General features: G+C 40.2%; 1 protein-coding gene across 1 annotated transcript in view; it reads left to right on the top strand.

The window, feature by feature from the left end:
- The window catches only part of snx2 (sorting nexin 2), a 32,773-nt gene that overhangs the window by 1,468 nt on the left and 12,169 nt on the right, over nucleotides 1-19,136 (top strand). The window contains exons 2-9 of the mRNA XM_088336661.1: nucleotides 5,685-5,760; nucleotides 8,001-8,161; nucleotides 10,332-10,398; nucleotides 11,115-11,306; nucleotides 11,379-11,457; nucleotides 13,486-13,561; nucleotides 16,350-16,463; nucleotides 16,548-16,641. Coding sequence (XP_088192787.1) covers nucleotides 5,685-5,760; nucleotides 8,001-8,161; nucleotides 10,332-10,398; nucleotides 11,115-11,306; nucleotides 11,379-11,457; nucleotides 13,486-13,561; nucleotides 16,350-16,463; nucleotides 16,548-16,641 — 859 coding nt within the window. The remainder of the gene's footprint in view (nucleotides 1-5,684; nucleotides 5,761-8,000; nucleotides 8,162-10,331; nucleotides 10,399-11,114; nucleotides 11,307-11,378; nucleotides 11,458-13,485; nucleotides 13,562-16,349; nucleotides 16,464-16,547; nucleotides 16,642-19,136) is intronic.

The raw sequence follows: 19,136 nt of genomic DNA on the forward strand, positions 1-19,136 counted from the left end.
AAACTTTACGGCCTCCATCCCTTATTGACATCACAATCGGAAGCGGTAATAAAGAGACGTGATCCACCCCAACAACCTGTACCAGTTGCTGATAGAGTCGTGAATTTTGAGGTAGGTGGTAAACTTTTCAAATTTATTTGACAGTTTTCCCATTTTTTTCGAAAATATTATAACGTAATAAAAATGGCCATAAATATTTAACAATTACAATAATAGATTTTCATGTGTACATTACACCAACACTTTACTGTAGGGCCTATACTTATTGTACTTTCATTTATCAAATACTTGGATACGCTGCTATTAAAGAAATAAATTATTACATTTAAAATATGATTTAGGAAATTTAAAAATATTATTAAGCCTAATAGTAATCAAAACTATTGTCAGTATTTATATTTTTTAAATTAAGTACTTGTATGATATTCTACCATTGATTTTCTTCCACATACAGTTCTATCCAGACTGTAAAATATGCCCTAAGAGCAAGAAATACCACCTCTGTCAGCCATTTTGGAAGGAAAGACATTCTGATGGATCCTGTGCAGTCCATACTGTGCCTAAATCTGAGGACATCCTCCAAAAGGTACAGGGAGGAGAAGGATGCAGAAGCAGCTATGTTGTCTGCAAAACGAACAGAACTTGCTGTGAAACAGGACACCCAAATGAGCAAGGCTGCCTCAAGAAGAACCATCAAAGCTGCACAGAAGCAGGCTAGAAAGACCCATTCCAAAGCAATGAAGTCTAGGAGGAAGTAGTGTTTGGGTCATGTGAATGGATTTAGCTGTGTCCCGACGGATCACCACCTTATCGTGGTGGGGCACTTTGCGCGTCTCCATGACCCCCAGAGCTATGTCGGCGGGAGTCTCGTACTCCTGGTAGGGTTACCCAAGCCGAACAGGTCGAAGGGTAGAGTCCAGACTAAGAGTGATCCCAAAAGCTGGTGGCGGCACGCTTTGAGGCGGTTTCCTACAGACCTGGATCCCGTTAGCCGCCTGCAGTTGTAGAAAGATGCCGGTCGTCTAGGGTCTCCCTTGCCACTGGAACCATCTTCTTTACAATTAAGATAGTGGCGTTGGGGAAATGTTTTTTAATGTGACTGATTTTGAGTTGACTTAAACTGTAATTTTATATGGGATAGTTCAATATACATTGAAAATTTATGCTGTTGTCTTGTCTATTTCTTTGTCATCTGAGTGCATTGAAAGTACTTAAAAAAACCCATGAGCTCCGGGGGGGGGCTTCGCCCCACTTTTCCCCCCACCAGGGCACTGCCCTGGTCCTACCTGGTTCCCCCCCCCCCCCCCCCCCCCCAGCTAGCAATCACCCCCCCCCCCCGCTAATTTTCAGATAATTTCACTTTGGTCAAATCACATCCCTGTAAAATGCGACAGAAACAAAATTTAAAAAAAATCCAAACAGCTTGCCAACATCATTTTTGCCGTTCCATGTGTTCTGTTTCTCCCCAAGCCTGCACAAAATTTAGTAATTTTATTCATATTTTGTTTCTTTTGTCTTTTATTAGCATATTTGGTATTGGAGTAATCCAAAAGTAATTGATAGTAATCAAGTGAAAGTAACCCTATCCAACCCTGTACATGGCAGTGTTTGAAAACCCGAAAAGCACAGAAAAAACAAAAGGAATGACCATTGCATTACCACAAACATCGCCATCAACCACCAATTTTAAATGTCACATCAGAAGAAGGGTCAAAACCAGAATTCATGGCCAGAACACCACAGCAGTTCTTGCTAGACTCAAACCCTTCAGGAGGGACAAGAACATAGCCGTGAAATCAAAAATCAGACCCATGCAAGTGCTAACTGTTTAAATCTAGGCTTAAAACACACTTATATTCTATATCTTATGAATGACCTAATTTTCATGTTGACATTATCTGTGTATCGTTTGTTATTGCAACATCCGTTGCAGCCTGGTCATTCTGGAAGGGGGATTACATCACGTGTGGTCCCCTTTCAAGGTTTCTTCATTTTCCTCATGTTGAAGTTTTTGAGTTTTCCCTTGTCCTCATGTAGGTTTTAGATCAGGGGATGGTGTAATAATAGTATGTAGTTTGCAAGAATGTGTGGTCTGTGCAGCCCTTTGAGACTCCTTGTGATGAAGAGTGATACAAATAAATGTGGCTTGACATGACTAGTTACTTCCTTCTACCTCTATGCTTGCGAGACATGGACTCTCACAGCAAAACTGAAAAAAAAAAGAAAATCCAGGCCATGGAGATGCGATGCTACAAAAAAGTTCTACAAAGCCCATGCGACAAACGGGCACATTGGACCTTACAAAGAGCTGTTGTCTCACGTGCATGGACGAAAACTGCAGTAGTATGGTCACTTCACAAGATCATTTGGACTGGTCAAGATTATTCTCCAGAGCACATCTTAAGGGGGGCATAAGGAGAGGAAAACTGAAAAAGAACTGGGGTGACAACATCAACTTCAATGGACTGGTGTGCCATCTTTGCCACGACCCAAAAACAGGCCGCGAACCTTCAGCAGTTGAGAAAGCTGTCCAGGGTTGCGTCTTCATTGGTGCCCCGACAACCCAGGCGGTAAAACCGTGTATGCTTGTAGACTGCCCTAAATTGTAAGTGCATTAATCACAAAGAGTCTCAAAGGGCTGCACAGACCACAGATTATGGCAAACTACAGACTGTTATTACACTATCCCCTGATCTAAAACCTACATGACGGCAAGGAAAAACTCAAAAACCTCAACATGAAGTAAATGAAGAAACCTTGAGAACGGACCGCATATGAGGTAACCCACCTTCCAGAGTGACCAGGCTGCATTGGATGTTGCAATAGCAAATAATACAGATATTGTCAACGTGAAATATAGGTCATTCATAACCTATAGAATAGAAGTTTTAAGTGTGTTTTAAGCCTAGATTTAAACCCCAGTGAGGTTACAGATCGAATCACAGAGGGCAGAGCATTCCACAACACCTGGGCCCGAATAGAGAACGCTCTCGAACCCGACAACAATGCAATAGAAAACGTGCAGTGGTATGTAGCAGCAACATTTGTGCTATATGAACGACTAAAGAAATAAAATATGAATACATATTTTTCATCAAATCAATCAATTTTAACTGAATTGATCACATATACCATACAGGGTGTTCTCAAAGTCTTGGGCACATTTGAAGTCCCCATATCTCCTTAACTATGAATGGTAGTAAGATAAAACGTCCTGATATTTTAAAGCTATTTACATTTAGGTTTCTGTAAGGCTATCGGTTTTGAAAATAATATTTTCAGACCCATTAATGGCGTGCACTCAACCAGAGACAGGTGTTTGTGTGCTTGGGCGGCAGTAACTCAGGAGGTAAAGCGCTCGTCTTGGGATCAAGAGGTCTCAAGTTCGATTCCCGGCTCCTCCGCGATATATGTCGAAGTGTCCCTAAGCAAGACACTGAATCCCCAATGCCCCCGATAAGCAGGTAGTTGCCTTGCATGGCTGATGCTGCTATCGGTATGTGAGTGTGTGTCAATGTTGAGGTCTTCGAGTTTTTCCTTGCCCTCATGTAGGTTTTAGATCAGGGGATAGTGTAATAAGAGTCTGTGGTTTGCAATAATCTGTGGTCTGTGCAGCCCTTTGAGACTTCCTGTGATTAAGGGCTATACAAATAAACTTGACTTGACTAGTGTGAAGCACATTGTAAAGCGCTTCATTGACTATATAAATGCAGAAAGTTGAATACGCAAAAACGGAATCACAGACTCTTGTTTAATGTGCATTTCGCAGAGTGAGTAAAACTCTGGTGACTTCGTTTTCCAACAGGACGGGGTGCCGCCACACTAGAGACTCGGGGTTCTACAGTTTCTGAACACAACCAGACAGTTGAATTAGATGGTCTTGGCAGAGAGACCACAATATCATATCCTGGCCACCCATTTATCACACCATCTGGATTTCGTGAAGGAATTCGTCTTTATACCCTCTATTCCAAGAGACGTGGAAGACTGAAGGCACAAATTACAGAAGCTGTTGCAAACATTGAAAATACAATGCTGGGACGCGCTTAGCAAGAATTTGACCTCGGCTTGATGTGTGACCAATGGTGTTCACGTTGAACATCTTTGAACAATCCATGTAAAATTCGAGATTACAAGCTTACTGAAAATACCATATGAGTTTCTATCCTTAATAGTTTCCGAGATATTCAGTGTATATTTATATATTGACCAGCAGAATTAAAACTGATCCGTCAAGTCATCTTCATTTGTATAGCCCTTAATCACAAGAAGTCTCAACAGACTCCATTACATATTTTTGTCGTGTTGTGAAACGCTGATAGAACTGACAATTCAATCTTTTGTTCAACTTTTCTGTCCAGTCAGCAAGCACTTGGAATTCTTTCCTGCTTTGGCTTCCTGTTTTGTGTGGTTGCGCTGAATCAGGAGCAAGACGGCTCCGTATTGTCCTTACCTCAAACTCCTCTCGATTGGTCGTCACCACATACAGTGGAACCTCGGTTCTCGACCATAATCCGTTCCAGAACCATGTTCGAAAACCGATTTGGTCGATCACCGAAAATCGTTTTTGCCATTAAAAATAATGTAAATCGTTTTAATCTGTTCCAACACCCTGAATGTTTACCTTGAATGTTTAACGTAAACATAAAGCTAACCCAGGCTAATCGTACGTTAGCGTTAGCGTAATCTTCCGTACGAAAGATCACGCTAACATGAACGTGTAAAAATAAAAAAATCAGGTTGTTTACACGTCATTTAGCACCGGGGTCTCCACAACAAGTGGTGAGCGGTTAAAGGATAAAGAAAAGATGTATTAATAGGATTTCTCGAAAGAAGGGAAACTCGCACATCTTCTTCATATTTTGCTATTATTTCTTTCTTAAATGCAGTAGTTGTACGCACTACTCTTCTTTTTTCACCTGTAGCAACTTTGTTGCTTGCACCGCCCTTCTTCCGAGGCATAATTAGGGGTTAAAACACTCCGTTCACCGATATTCAAAACGAAAGCAAAAAGAAGTGCGCGGTCACGTGACAACAGTTCTTCACGAGGGGTGGGGGCAATCTACACCCGTACGCCGCTCAGCATCGCCCCTAGCGTACCGGCGTTCGAACTCCGATTTTTTGAACGAAAAGCGAAGCAAGAATTTCTCTAAATTTTCGGTCGAGAACCGATTTGTTCGAACTGAGAGGCGTTCGAAAACCGAGGTTCCACTGTATAAATTACATGCATAGTTCTTGCAGGGAACACTTACACAGTTATCACATTCCATCCGTTGCATTAATTTCACAGTCCTAATGCAAAATCCGAGTAAAATGACAGGCTTCTTGAGGTTTGAACAAATTTATTGACACTAATAACAGAAAACAATCATGACAATCTCAACAGCAATTAAGCACATTCACAATATAGTGTAGTAACATAACACTACCAGGCCACCCGGAGGTCTGAGGAGGAGATACAGTATAACTATTATGAACTTGTCTTCATTTTCCTGTTATTGGACGATGCGTTGCCCTTAAAAGTGACATCATAAAGTGTTTGTGTGCAAAAAGACTTGGCAGCGCCTCACTTGTGTCAATACTGTAAAGTGACAGTTACTCTTCTCGTTGCTTAAGAGCTTTGTGTACCGTCCAACAGGTTGAGCTTCTTTATTGTGTGTGACTTCTTCCCCGTTCCTCCTCAGGAAGTAGAGCAGAGCAGTGCTAGGTCCAACGGACCCAAGCAGGACTTTGATGATGACGCAGAAGACCTGTTTGCAGGTAAGTTCTTGCTCAGTGATAGAGATAGTGAGGTTAGACTTTTAAGTTCAATTATTTTCCTAACCAAACTGAAGTTTTATTTAGTAAATCATAGTCAATAGATGGCGTTGTATTTGTCTGTTGTCTGAATGGTATTGTCACTACTTGGCTTTATATGCACGTCAACGTCTTTGCCCACATGTGAGTTACCTAAAATTGAAAAATAAATTAATCATATTTTAAAGATAACAAAATTTTGTTTTTACAATATTTGTTACAGCAAAATCATATCGAACGGAATGGACTGCTGTACATTTTAAACCATCATTTGATACTTTCCTGTAACATTGGCTGCCCCTTTTAACTGCACCCGATTGGATAATGGGGCATTACATGCTGAATTAACAGTTTTTTAAAAAAGGTCGTGAACTACTGGTGCAACAACAAATTAATTCATTACAGGCAATCATTTATCAAAATAATCGTCAGATATTTTATTACCCAATTACTTTTTTAATGCCTCGTGGATAAGAATACGTATCTCCAAATATCGGCTTGTCGACAGTAAATGTTGACCAGTTCTTAATGTCTTACATGTAGGTATTTTTCTAGCTTTAATTTTGAAAATTGTTAGGATTGAAACGCATTCATCTTTACTGCAATCAGTAAATGAATTTGCCTCTAAGTGTTGCTTGTGCTCTACTATGAATTTTTTTTTCTCTGAAGGATGCTAGAATTTCCTACACTGATAAAAAAAAAAAAAAAAAAACTTAAATTACATTACTTCTTTGAGTTCTGATATGAATGGATTCAATGAACCAGGCTGTTCCCAAAATGAGTGCTTTACATCCTGAGCTTCTGCCACCACAGGAAGCTCAATATGAGTCTCTATTTTGTTGGTATATCCCGGATACCATTACCTGAGCATTAATTACCTGTTAATTTTAATCTTGAAAAACGTCTTACGTTATCTAATTAGGCATACTAAAAATCCACAAATTAATCAAATATCAAAATAAAATAAAATGTTGTAGCCAGTGTTCCCTTTAAGCTGCGTGCGTGCGCAATTGCGCACCGCTCGCACATTCTCAGCACACAAGAAAATCTAGCCAGCGCACAAAAATGAGGGCTCAAAATTACTAATTAAGAAGCAACTCAAGTCAAAGTTACAGTGCATAAAGGTAAAAATACACGGGTTCCCCTGACGTTATGTCCTAAATGTGGTATTTTGAAGTTGAGCCGGAGTAGAACAAAGTTGAGTAAAGTTAGTAGAGTTTGTCGGGAACCGGCTTTTTCAGCTCGGCTCACTAAAAAGAACCGGCTCTTTCGGGTCCTAAACGGCTCTTCGGGTTGTTTTTGCTTCTTTAATCCCAACATGACCAAATATTATGTAAAATTATGCACAAAATGACTTAAAGGAAGGGGGGAATAGAACAAAAAAGAAAAAAAATACCAAAATGAAAAAGTAGTGAATAGCTGAGAAAAAAAGAAACTAAAGGAATAGAAAAAAAGAAGGAAAAATTTAGAAAAAAGCCCGAAAAAAAAGAAAAGAAAGAAATGTAGGAAAAAAGTAAATAGAGAACAAAAAGAAAAAAGTAACAGCTCGGAAAAAATAAACACAATGAGATTTTTTTTAAATGAATTAAAAAAAGTTTGTATTGCATTCAAATAATTTCCAATTATATCAAGTGAATCTTGTTGCCATTGTACTTCCACTGAAAAATGCGATAAAGTACAGTTCTGTATCTTACAACCGACTAAATAAGCCCCCAAAAATGTTAATATTATGCGACAAAATATATCAGGAAATAAAAAGAAATGGATCTCTTGTGAAAGAATGGTTTGTAGGTCATACAACCTTTGCAATGGTACATGAGTCAATTCATTCAAAAGAGAAAAATCATTTTGCATTGCCGGAAACTCAGCAAAATGTAACTTGATGTCAAGTTTTGGACATGTTTGATAATGAATTATCTTGCCACACTTGGGATTATGGTTGCTCACTGTTGTTTCAAGCGTTGCTCACCGACTTTGTGTGAACGCTCAGACCCGTAGAGGGAACATTGGTTGTAGCTATGTTTTTGACAATTTGCCAATTTGCCCTGTAGTTTTGCATAATTATCCTGAGATTGTATTTGTCATATTTTTCTTTTTTAATAATAAATCACGTTTTTCCTGGAATGTCATGAATAATCTGACCGTAAATAATGCTCACTAAGTTGTTTTGAACGACGATTCTAATTCTATTGCGTGGTTCACAGAAGCCACAGAGGAAGTGTCGCTGGACAGCCCCGAGAGGGACGTGCTGCTGTCGGACGGCCCGTCGCCCGCCATCACCCCCATCACACCGCCCATCTCTGTCATCACGCCACGCTTAGGACACGCCCACGACGACATGTTTACACACTCTTCCTTCGATGAGGTAAACAACACATGCATGTATATGTGTCGTCTTTTGACATAAACAAACATGCACGCGTAGCGTATCTGGGTCATCAGTAAATAATCGATTGACGAGTTAATTTATAAAGGGTTCTGTTCGGGTGCATGAAATCATTTATAAATGCTTGAATGTTTTAGTATTGTGTTTGAAAAGTACCTGAATTGTGGGTGAAGTACCGTAAATTCTGGACTATGGAGCGCACCTGATAATAAGCCGCACCCATTATTTAGAGTGATTTGACACCTTTGGTCCAACACAAGCCGCACCCATGTATAAGCCGCGGGCGCCCGCAGTTAAGCTTGCGACACAGTCACAAGCTTAACCTGGGTCAGGCTGTAAGTTCCACAATTGTAACTTCATAGATAGTCCACAAATCCAGAACCACAGTTGACATCACAACTATTAAATGATACCCGTAATTAAGATATGACGCAGACTTGTAAAGTCGGGGTCCCGTTGAAAGTAATCCAAGGAAACAAAATGTATATTTCCAAAGTTAAGGGTGGGAAAAATATATATCCACTATTGTCCGCTGCGACAACAGACAGATCTACCGGTAATTCAGTTTTACCACATTTCCCATCAGCCGGCGTTTGCTCCGCCCCTTATTTTTGATTCGTTCGTAGATCACATAACAGAATAAAACTCTAAAATAAATACATTACAAAAATATACAGTTGCAAATACATATTATACATGGTTACACATATTTACGAAGAAAGACGGTACACCGAGAGAGTTTTCAAAGCTTTAATAATAATAATATAACTTTCATCCCAAACCGCGCCTTTGAAAGGTACCAACACGCTAGTAGGATCACGCTCGCAATGTATCAAACATACCTGTGAAAAAAAAGCGTCCTGCAAATGTGAACTTCACGGTAAATCGTCCTCAATTTTTACCTCATTACTTTCGCCATCAACGGCATCTTCCTCAGTATCGGAACGTATCTTCACTTTTCATAAAATAAATGCTAAAACTCAGAAATTGCAGTCTTTCTTGGCGCACAAAATTCCACAAATTAGCCGCTTCACTGAATAAGCCGCAGGGCTGAACTTTTGGGAAAAAAGTAGCGGCTTTTAGTCTGGAATTTGCGGTACTTGCAAATGCTTCAAATTGTTGCCTTGTGACTCGATAAACCAGCGGTCTCCCACATTTTCCAGCACTACTTTTTGTTTCCAATTAGCGCATAGGACATCCAGTTTGATATACATTTCTGAAATAACAATATAGCTTGATAGGTTGCTAAAAGGTAAACGGGTAAAAAAGTAGAAGGGAGCTAGCTAAAAGAATAAACAGCTAAATAGCTTAATAGAAAGCTAAAAACAAAGCTAGATAGCTAGAAAGGAGGCCAACATTTAGCTTGATAACTAGCAAAAGGAGTAAAATGTCAGCTAGATAGTATGTAAAAAGCTAGCTAGATAGCTTGGTAAATAGCTAAAAAGGTAGGAAGATAGCTAGCTACAAAGCTAAAAAGGTAAATAGGTAAAAACTAGAAGGGAGATAGCTAAAAGAGTAAACAGCCATCTAAATAGCTTGATAGAAAGCTAAAAACAAAGCTAGATAGCTAGAAAGGAGGCCAACATTTAGCTTGATAACTAGCAAAAGGAGCAAAATGTCAGCTAGATAGTATGTAAAAAAAATGTTAAAAGCTAGCTAGATAGCTTGCTAAACAGCTAAGAAGGTAGCCAGATAGCTAGCTAGAAAAAAAACTTCTCATTTTCTTTTGCACATAAGTTGGAATTTAGTTTTTTGCATTTTCTGTAGATTGAATGAATAAAAAATGAATAAATGCAGTTTCTTCATTTTTCTCATCCTGAAGTTTTTGGGTTTCTTCTTGCTCTCATGTTGGTTTCAGATCAGGGGATGTTGTATTCGTCCGTACAGCCCTTTAAGACTTTTTGTGATTCAGGGCTATATGAATCAAAAATGACTTGACTGATATAGTTATTATATACAATTTACAGGGAAACATTTTGACATAATTAATCATTTTGAACGATAAGCTGACCAGACCTAAAATATTTTTTCATTCAATTTTTGGGTCCTGTTGAATCCCCCTAAAGGGGATGTCTAATATTGCAATGTTTCCTACGAGATTGATTTTAGTTGTGTAACTCGCTATATGTTGTATATTGTTCTTATCCAGCTAGAAGAAGATGAGTCAGGTGACACTTTGGATGTGCTCATCTCTGTGTCGGACCCCGAGAAAGTCGGTGAGTCCATTCACCTGAAGCCTAGTTTGATGATACTTTTATGATATTTCATCTTATTCGATCCTGTTTTATTGTATTGTTTTCATCGTCCATTATTGTTTTTAGTTTTTTTTTAGTTTTTGCTCATTTCTTTACTTTTATTATCTACTATAAAGGTTTGAACAATTTTATCGACACTATTAACAGCAAACAAACAATGCGAGGTTTGAACATTTTTTCTCAACAATTTTAGCAGCAATTAAGCATATTACAATTTCGTTATATCTGACAATAACAATTTTTTCCGACATTTTTAACAGCAATTAAACACACAATTTCATTATATCATATCCCAACAATATGAGTTTTTATCAACACTTTTAACAGCAATTAAATACATTCACAATTTCAATATTGTAAAAGGACAGTACAAACATCTTTGTTCCTTTATCTCTTTGTTTTCCTTATCCTCACTGTAAAATGTGGAGCTGGAGTGCCACGTCCAATTTTGTTGTCATAATATATCCCATGTTGTAACAATGACTTTTAACAGCAGTTAACCAATGTGTAAAGGGCAATACTATTGTGCAAGGGCATAGCTCTGTCTTCTAAAGTGGGATTCCATCCCACCCTCCCAAGCAGCATCCTCCAGTCCTCTGTCCGGGATGCTCAGATGGGTCCTCTCCCTTCTTACTTCTACACTGAAAGTCCATGCCGATTCCTGCTCCTGTTCCCAGGCGACGGCATGAACGCCTTCATGGCCTACAAGGTGACCACCAAGGTGCCGGTGTCATTGGCGCTTTTCCGGCTTCCCGAATTCTCGGTCCGCCGGCGCTTCAGCGACTTCCTGGGCCTTCACGGGAAGCTGGCGTCCAAGTACATGCACGTGGGCTACATCGTGCCGCCCGCGCCGGAAAAGAGCATCGTGGGTGCGTTATGGCAACTGCAAAAGAGATGTTTTTCATGATTACGGCATCACGTTGGTCTATCGTTGTGTGTAGGAATGACTAAGGTGAAGGTTGGGAAGGAGGACCAGTCGTCCAACGAGTTTGTGGAGAGGAGAAGGTTGGCCTTGGAAAGGTATGATGTCGCCTGTGATTAAGGGAGGGTTTCTCAACTGGTGGGCGGGGGACCAAAAGTGGGTTGAAGCAGTGTTTGAAATAACGTCTGCCCTGAGGCCCAGGGCGTGCATCTTTTACGTCGGGCGTACAACTTATTAAACGTCTCCGCCCGGGTGGCCAACAACTTTTTGAAGAAAAGAAAAAAAAAAAAAAAGATTTTTTTTCAAATCAAACGTTTCCTTTATTCCGATTGCGAAATTTTCGTTCGGTTTGAAAATTTCGGGATTTCGCTTTGTTTGGCAATTTGCATACTCGGCAGCCAATCAGAAGCCTGCATCGAATAACTTCGTGCTTCCAGACTCTCCCAAGTGTTATAAGGTCGTGCATTCGCATACCATTTTCTAAAATAGACGCACGGAGAACACAAGGAAAATGGTAAAGTGGTTAGGAATCAAGCCAAAACCTCGTCCCTAGAAGGAATATTCAAAAGAAGCTACCAAAATTGATGATGCTACAAAACGTAAACGTACATTAAAAGCATTGTGGAAAGAGGGGTTCACAGGGCTTGTAGCAGACGACGCAACGCAAACATTGCACAAATGAAGATGAGTAATTACAGGTACATACTGATGGCAGATGGAAAACAGCGATGTCATATACATGGAAGTAGATTCATAATAAACTTAATTTTAAAGTGTTGTTCTGATATAAATTCTGATTATCAACCCTTAATACTTTGCAACAATGTTTTTTTGTGATTAGTAGTCTAATTGTGTTTCAATTTGTGAAAAATGGGGCAGGCAACTTTATGGCTGGGCAGGCAATTTTTCAGAGTTGTCTGCCCTGGTGTCCGGTAACTTTTTATCATGAGTTTCAGACACTGGTTGAAGCCCCGTTTTCAGTGGCAAAACAATAAAAAGACTAAATTAAATTCATAGTCAAGTCACGTTTATTTATGACGCCTTAAATCACAAGTAGTCTTAAAGGGCTGCACAGACCACAGATTATAGAAAAAAATACAAAAACCTTGATAATCAAGACTACCAACCGCTTTACGCATTAAATGAATAATAAAAACAAATCTTAACTCCAGACTAGTATTTTAGTCTATGTCTGCTTTTTGGGATGATAAATCACCAATAGATGGCAGGAATAGCATTGATCAGATATTTGTCCACACATTGAGAAGCCCCCACTTTTTTTTTTGTCGCTTTGCTTCCACGATCCAGCGATTGAGAGAGTGGGTGCAGAATGACCAAAAATCACCTCATCTCATCTTATCTCATTAGCTGCACCGCTTATCCTCAGTAGGGTTGTGTGATCACATTACGATGAAAAGTGCATACATTTTCGCAATACAATGTTAATTTGCCAGCAATGCGTTCTTGTGTCAAGGGAAACCATTTTTTTGATATTGGAAGTATCACAAATGCAAAAAAGGACCTAAGTGTAAGTACTGCTCTAAATGCTTTCACAAAAAAGCTTATTTTCTTAGTTTTCACGGAAACGAGTATGTTCAACTGCTGTTTCCGTTCTTATAAAAGATGAGGGTTCAAGTTTTCTTTCGATATTTACTGTGCCCATATAACTACAGAACCAAATTTTCAGTAGGCCTTTAAAAATGGCAAAAAATTGGCTGGCACCAGATGAGTTAATGTCAAACGGTTGAAATGTAACTGAAGGTCATTTAGACTCCTTATTAAAAGATGGCGATAATTCCCTCAAAATGCGAGGTGACACCTGCCAATTCACAGCACAGAAAAACACATGTTGAGCTTAGTCCAATGCAGATACAGCAGAGAATGTATGAGATATGGATTTTAAGCCCACTGAAGTGAATTTGTCATTTAGAGTTAGTTCTTTGTCTTTGACGTCTCATATTCCAATTGAGACGGACTACTATTTCAGTTCATGTTCAGTGATTTTGATTGAGATAATGGTACCTCATTTTTATCACGTCCTCTGCTATATTTCCTTTCGCTCTGTTTTTGTGTCTGAATATGATGAGCCACATGATCGAAGGACATTTTTTAACGCTGTGTTGCAGGTACCTGATGCGCACAGTGCAGCATCCCATACTGCTCAAGGATCCTGACCTGGTGCAATTTCTGGAATGTCCCGAGGTAAACAAACAAACAAACAAACATCTTACACGTCAACGTCCCCTAACCCCTACCATGTGGGCCGGTGTGTGAGGGGGCGGGGCCTACAAATGGCGCCCTGTCAGCGACTTAACAGATGAATTGTGGAACGCTTGAGTGAGCGCGGCGTCCCGTCCGGCCCACTTAATGAAACACAACCAAGAGGGGGGCAATAAATGAAAAGCGCCCCGCGGTCACCCCCCGACCCCACTTCATTTAGCCTCTACAAGGATCAACAAGGACCCCCGAGACCCCGCCTTTGCTTAAATGGCCTTTCAAAAGGGGGCCGGGTTGGGACCGCGAGGCGGGAAAGTAAACTTTTCCGCAATGAAGAAAAATGAGCTCCCGCGCCGACGCCGAGACGTAATCTGGAATGCGGCGGACGTTCCAATCGCTTTGAGCGGGGGGCTGCCGAATGACCGGAATTAAAAGGGGGGAGGAGGGAAAGTGGCGAGATGGCGCGACACGGCCACAAAGCGATTGTGTCGAAAAGCGAGACGACTGTGGCTAATTAAACGGGAAAAACAAACGTCACAAGTCATCTTGTGTCACCCAAGAGCAGTGCAGTGCTAGCGACTTCCATCGGGGGGCGCCGTCACGCTACTACGCGAGTTTAGCGTCAACACTATTTAAGTCATTTGAAAACTGGGCAAAAACACTTAAACCATCTTATTAATGTTCATTTTTATTAAAAAAAATCATAGGTCAAAAAATTTGTAAAATCGGCGCCATGTTCTCCGGCAGAATGCCGCCGAGCTCTGCCGGGTCTCACTGGCTCTCGTTCGTACCAGAGAACACAATGCCATCAAGTGGTCAAATAGTACATATTTAAACTTTTAGACAAAATTCAACAAAACTGCCAAACATGCTCTCCAGACAAAAGCTAATTCTTCAGCGTATTTAATTTCACTGTGTGACATTTGACGATTCGATAAAACATATGAAATACGAATAATGCCAGAAATGTTTTCTCCCTCCCGAAGTTACTTAGTGTTGAGGCTCATTTTGACCAGCATTTTTGTCGTAAATAATGGTTTCAAAACAAGGTGCTAGCAAAGTTCTTTAGTGAAAATGTCACAAAAAACGGCAAACTAAAAGGAACGATGTACTAATTTTGGCGCAGATGGCAAAGAGAAGTAAGTGCGTGTGCATAGCTCCGCCCAGCCTACCGCTTACCCAATGGAATTACTCTGGGTGCTTGGCTGGCGTTTTGAGGTGTTTACAGTTTCTTTTGTGGGTTTTCATCATGAAGTGTGTTAAGAGTGAACATACATGGTTTAATGAGCTTCTGTATAAAGGATTTCCTTGCGATATACAGCCAAAAAAGTTAGTGTGACACCTTGACTGTAAAATGTAGTTGACTGAAAATTGTATACTGGACTCAACCCTTCTCAGTGTTGCTCTGGCTTTGCATTTGCACATATCCAAATTTGAACAACGCTTAGAAGATCTGCATGAGCTAAGTTTTATCTCCTGGCCTTATGTACTCATGAAAACAGCCATATATTCGGTTACTAAAGTTTCATGACTTTAACACAGACCTCTGACAAGTTGATTTGATACAACGTATATATATGTATATATATATATATATATATATATATATATATATATATATATATATAAAATTAGTTGACACCTAATTCCATGTAGGGCTGCACGATTAACAGAAATGTAATGGATATTGCTCTGTGACAGGGGTAGGGAACCTATGGCTCGGGAGCCATATGTGGCTCTTTTCATGAGTACGTATGGCTCCGAAATAAAATGTAACCGTTGCACATCTCTCTGTGGCGTTCCAAAGTCAAGTGATTTCATCCCGATTTTGGTCCATATAAAGCAGAAGCAACTTAATGCAGAAGTTCGGTAAGAAACCATTTAAACTGATAAATAATAACGCTGGCAAACAACTTTGATTGGGTGAGCAGTACAGGTGGGCGGATCCCTGCACACAGCGCAAGGCACTTCCTTCTCTCTCTCTCTCCCTCAGTGCAGTCTATACTGAAAGTGAATATGACAATATGCCTACCGTTTGCAGTAATTTGTGACATTTTTACAGAAGAACTTTGCATGCACATTGTTTTGAAACCATTATTAAGGACAAACTTCATGGAAAAAAATGGCCTCAACACTCTTAACTGAAGGTGGAAGACAAATGGTAGATGGCATATTTACATTGATTTGGGACACAGGATTTGGCATTATTATCATTTCATACATTTGATTAAATCATCAAATGACACACAGTGAAATAATATGTGCTGAAGAATTAGCTTTTGTCTAGAGAGCGTGTTTGGCAGTTTTTTCAATTTTGTTTGAAAATATATGATGTGGCTCTCTCAATTTCTTTTGAAAACATTTTTGCTTTTATGGCTCTTTGGGTCAAAAAGGTTCCTGACCCCTGCTCTGTGACATAGTGTAATTGTGTAATCCTACGACACTTGTGTTTTTTTTTCAAGGTTATTTTTTCCCCTTTTGGTGTTTGAGTGATTGAGCAATTGGCCTACCAGAATCGTCACAGTTCAAGATTTAACAGCACTGGCCAATCAGAGGGAAGTTTTAATGGCACTAGGCAAAAAAGGCGAGGCAAAGATAAATGTTAAAATATGTCTTTTATTTTTCCAAATGAAAATCGCATGGAAATTGCAATGCTGGTCTAAAAAAATTGCCAATAGGTTTTCTTCCGAATTCTTGCAGCCCTACCGACCAACCAAAAATAAGGCCATATTGCCGATCCTTAATGGATTGATCAGTGTCAAATGTGTTGCAGTTGCCCCGAGCCGTCAACACGCAGGCCCTGAGCGGCGCCGGCCTCCTGCGGATGGTCAACAAGGCGGCCGACGCCGTCAACAAGATGACCATCAAGATGAACGAGTCGGACACAGTGAGTTGCCTGGGGGGCCGGGGGGGCCAGAGGTCCGTAACCTTGTTACCGTGATGGACTGCTTTATGCGTTCGCTTGCGTTAGTGGTTCGAGGAGAAACAACAACATTTCGAGAATCTGGACGTGCAACTGAGGAAACTCCACGCCAGTGTCGAGTCGCTTGTGTGTCACAGGAAAGGTACGGTGCTTAACTTACGTGCGTTTGTGTGCGATAGTGTGTGAATATGGGACGGTGTCACTATAGTTACTTTTGTATACTGGTTTTGTGTTTTTGAAATTATTTCTTGCATGAGCATTTTGAGTGTACATATGACAAAGGCATACAGACGCTCCCCTACTTACGAACGTTCGAGTTACGAACAACGGTACATACGAAAATATCCGGACATTGCTGTAAGTTAGAGTTTGTATTCAGCACCTTTTTCAGAGTACAGAACAGTACTCCATACTGCTTCATTGCGCCTAATCGGGGCTGCATACACATTTTCAATCGGTGGATACAGGAAGCAAAACTAGGAAGTGGGGGCTTCCACGATATTTTCAAACAAATAAATGGCTTGTTTTTTATTTTAGTTGTTTAAAAGAAAGGGTGTTTTCTATGTGTTTTTCCCCCCATGTTTTCTAGACCGAACCTCCTATTTTGGGCTTGACTTCTTGTATGTGTATTACTGTATTTGCCCTCATGTAGGTTTTAGATGAGGGGATGGTGTCATAAAGGTCTGTGGTTTGCAATAGTCTTAGATCTGTGCAGCCCTTTGAGTCTCTTTGTGATTAAGGGCTATACAAATAAACAATACTTGACTTACTGGAGTGCTTCTTCTCGCCACTACCGGCGTTTGGTGCTGTGAGACCTCACCCATTATTCACCCCGAAGAAGAAATCCGGCTTCCTCTTTCTAGTTTGTGTCTAAACATTCTATACTGTATCTCCAGCACGCTAAGAACTTGTACATTTTTATTGTTTAATATCTCGTGCATCCATTCAATTTGGTTGTTGTGAAGTGTAAAGAAGAGGTGAGCCGATTCTTTTAAAATGAAAATGGAGTAAGAAAGCTTGATGCGGTTGAGAAAATGGTCGGAACGCTTTTTTTCAGCCCCTTTTTACCACAGAGGAGAACCTCTTAAAGCGCATCTTCCAAAAGTAAATTAAACTCAACTTTATTTATCTTTATAGAGCATGTTATATTATTAAATGTTTAGTCTTCAGTACAAAACAATACAGGTTACGTATACAAGCCTTAAACATACTTATATAAACCTTAAACATACAAAATATAGCACAGAAGCAACTTAAGAACAAAAATCCAGTTTGTATCTTGTTCGTGAGTAAGGGAGCGTCTGTATTCAGTATTAGAGGTAGGATCTTAAGCCCGAACCCAGCTCAAAATTCTAGCCGGGTCTAAAATGTCAATCATAACGTTCGGGCCAGGCTTCTCTCTCACTGACTTTTTAGAAAAATTATACACGTCATTGTTTTACATACAGTCCTTTTTCTTTGTGGAGGATCCACGCAATGGATTCTGTCCCCCTCTCCTCGCGCAAGGCAAACCGCATCCGGGCATTCAGATGAGCACCACTACTCCTTCTCCCGAGTCCTCACAAATAAAATATGAAATTTGGGGTCTGCTTGGTGCTCGGTCCCTCAAATCAAGTTAAATTGACGAGCTCGGGCTGGCCCGATCTTACCTCTACTCAGTAAACAATGTATTAAATACCATTTTTTATATTCCATAAAGGTAATGGTAATGAAAAAAAAACCTTTGTGTATAAAACCTATATTTGACTTAGAACACAGTTTACACCAGGGGTGTCCAACGTGGGTCCCGCTGGTATCCCCCTAGGAGCACCTGAGTAGCCCGTGGACAGGTTTTTGAAATACCTCAACGGTAATGGCTCAACGCGATTTTCTTGGAAATTTGATTTCTAACTGGCGTGCTTTTTCTTGAGGTCGAGTAAGCCTATTTTAACTATACTTCTAATATCTACAACCTGGTAATACATAGTAACAACATGATAGGTTCTTATTTTAGAAATGAATTCCAGACTGGTAGCCCTTCGCGCCAATCAGTGACCAAAAGTAGCTCTTAGCTTCAAAAAGTTTGCTGACCCCTGTTCTAAATCCAAAATATCTACAGTGAGCTGTCAGCCCTTATGGTTTCACTTCTAGATTCTGCGGCCATTAGCGCAACTGCCAATACCAGTAGCAATAGCGGCTGATTACCAATGTAGAAGATAGAAATAGAAGCTGTGACTCATTCGTGCCCAGAATATTCTGTATATGAAACACTCCAAAGATTTGCTCTTGTCTTCAGCCTGTATTTTGATAACATTCACACAACCCAGGATTAATCAAACAAGCGAAAGAAGTAAAGTTTGAGTTATAACAGAATGGTAGCTGTTGTATGAGCATTTGCGGTTATGTCTGTTAGGTCCTTAAAGGGACAGTGTGTAATATTTAGTGCCTCCTCGTAGTACAAAAACTTTCATTCATTAAAAAAAGAAAAATACTAATAATTTGAATACTAGCCAGGGTGGCAGAGTGGCTTGGTAGTTAGTGTCCAGCCCTACGGTGCAGAGGTCCAGGGTTTAATTCCAGGCATTGGCTTCCCCGTGCGGAGTTTGCATGGTCTCCCTGTTTCTCCATGGGTTCCTTCCAGGCACTCTGGTTTCAAAA

This window comes from Urocampus carinirostris, chromosome 5 (genome assembly GCF_059441175.1).
Source record: "Urocampus carinirostris isolate Australia breed hairy pipefish chromosome 5, RoL_Ucar_1.0, whole genome shotgun sequence".
Classification (NCBI taxonomy): domain Eukaryota; kingdom Metazoa; phylum Chordata; class Actinopteri; order Syngnathiformes; family Syngnathidae; genus Urocampus; species Urocampus carinirostris.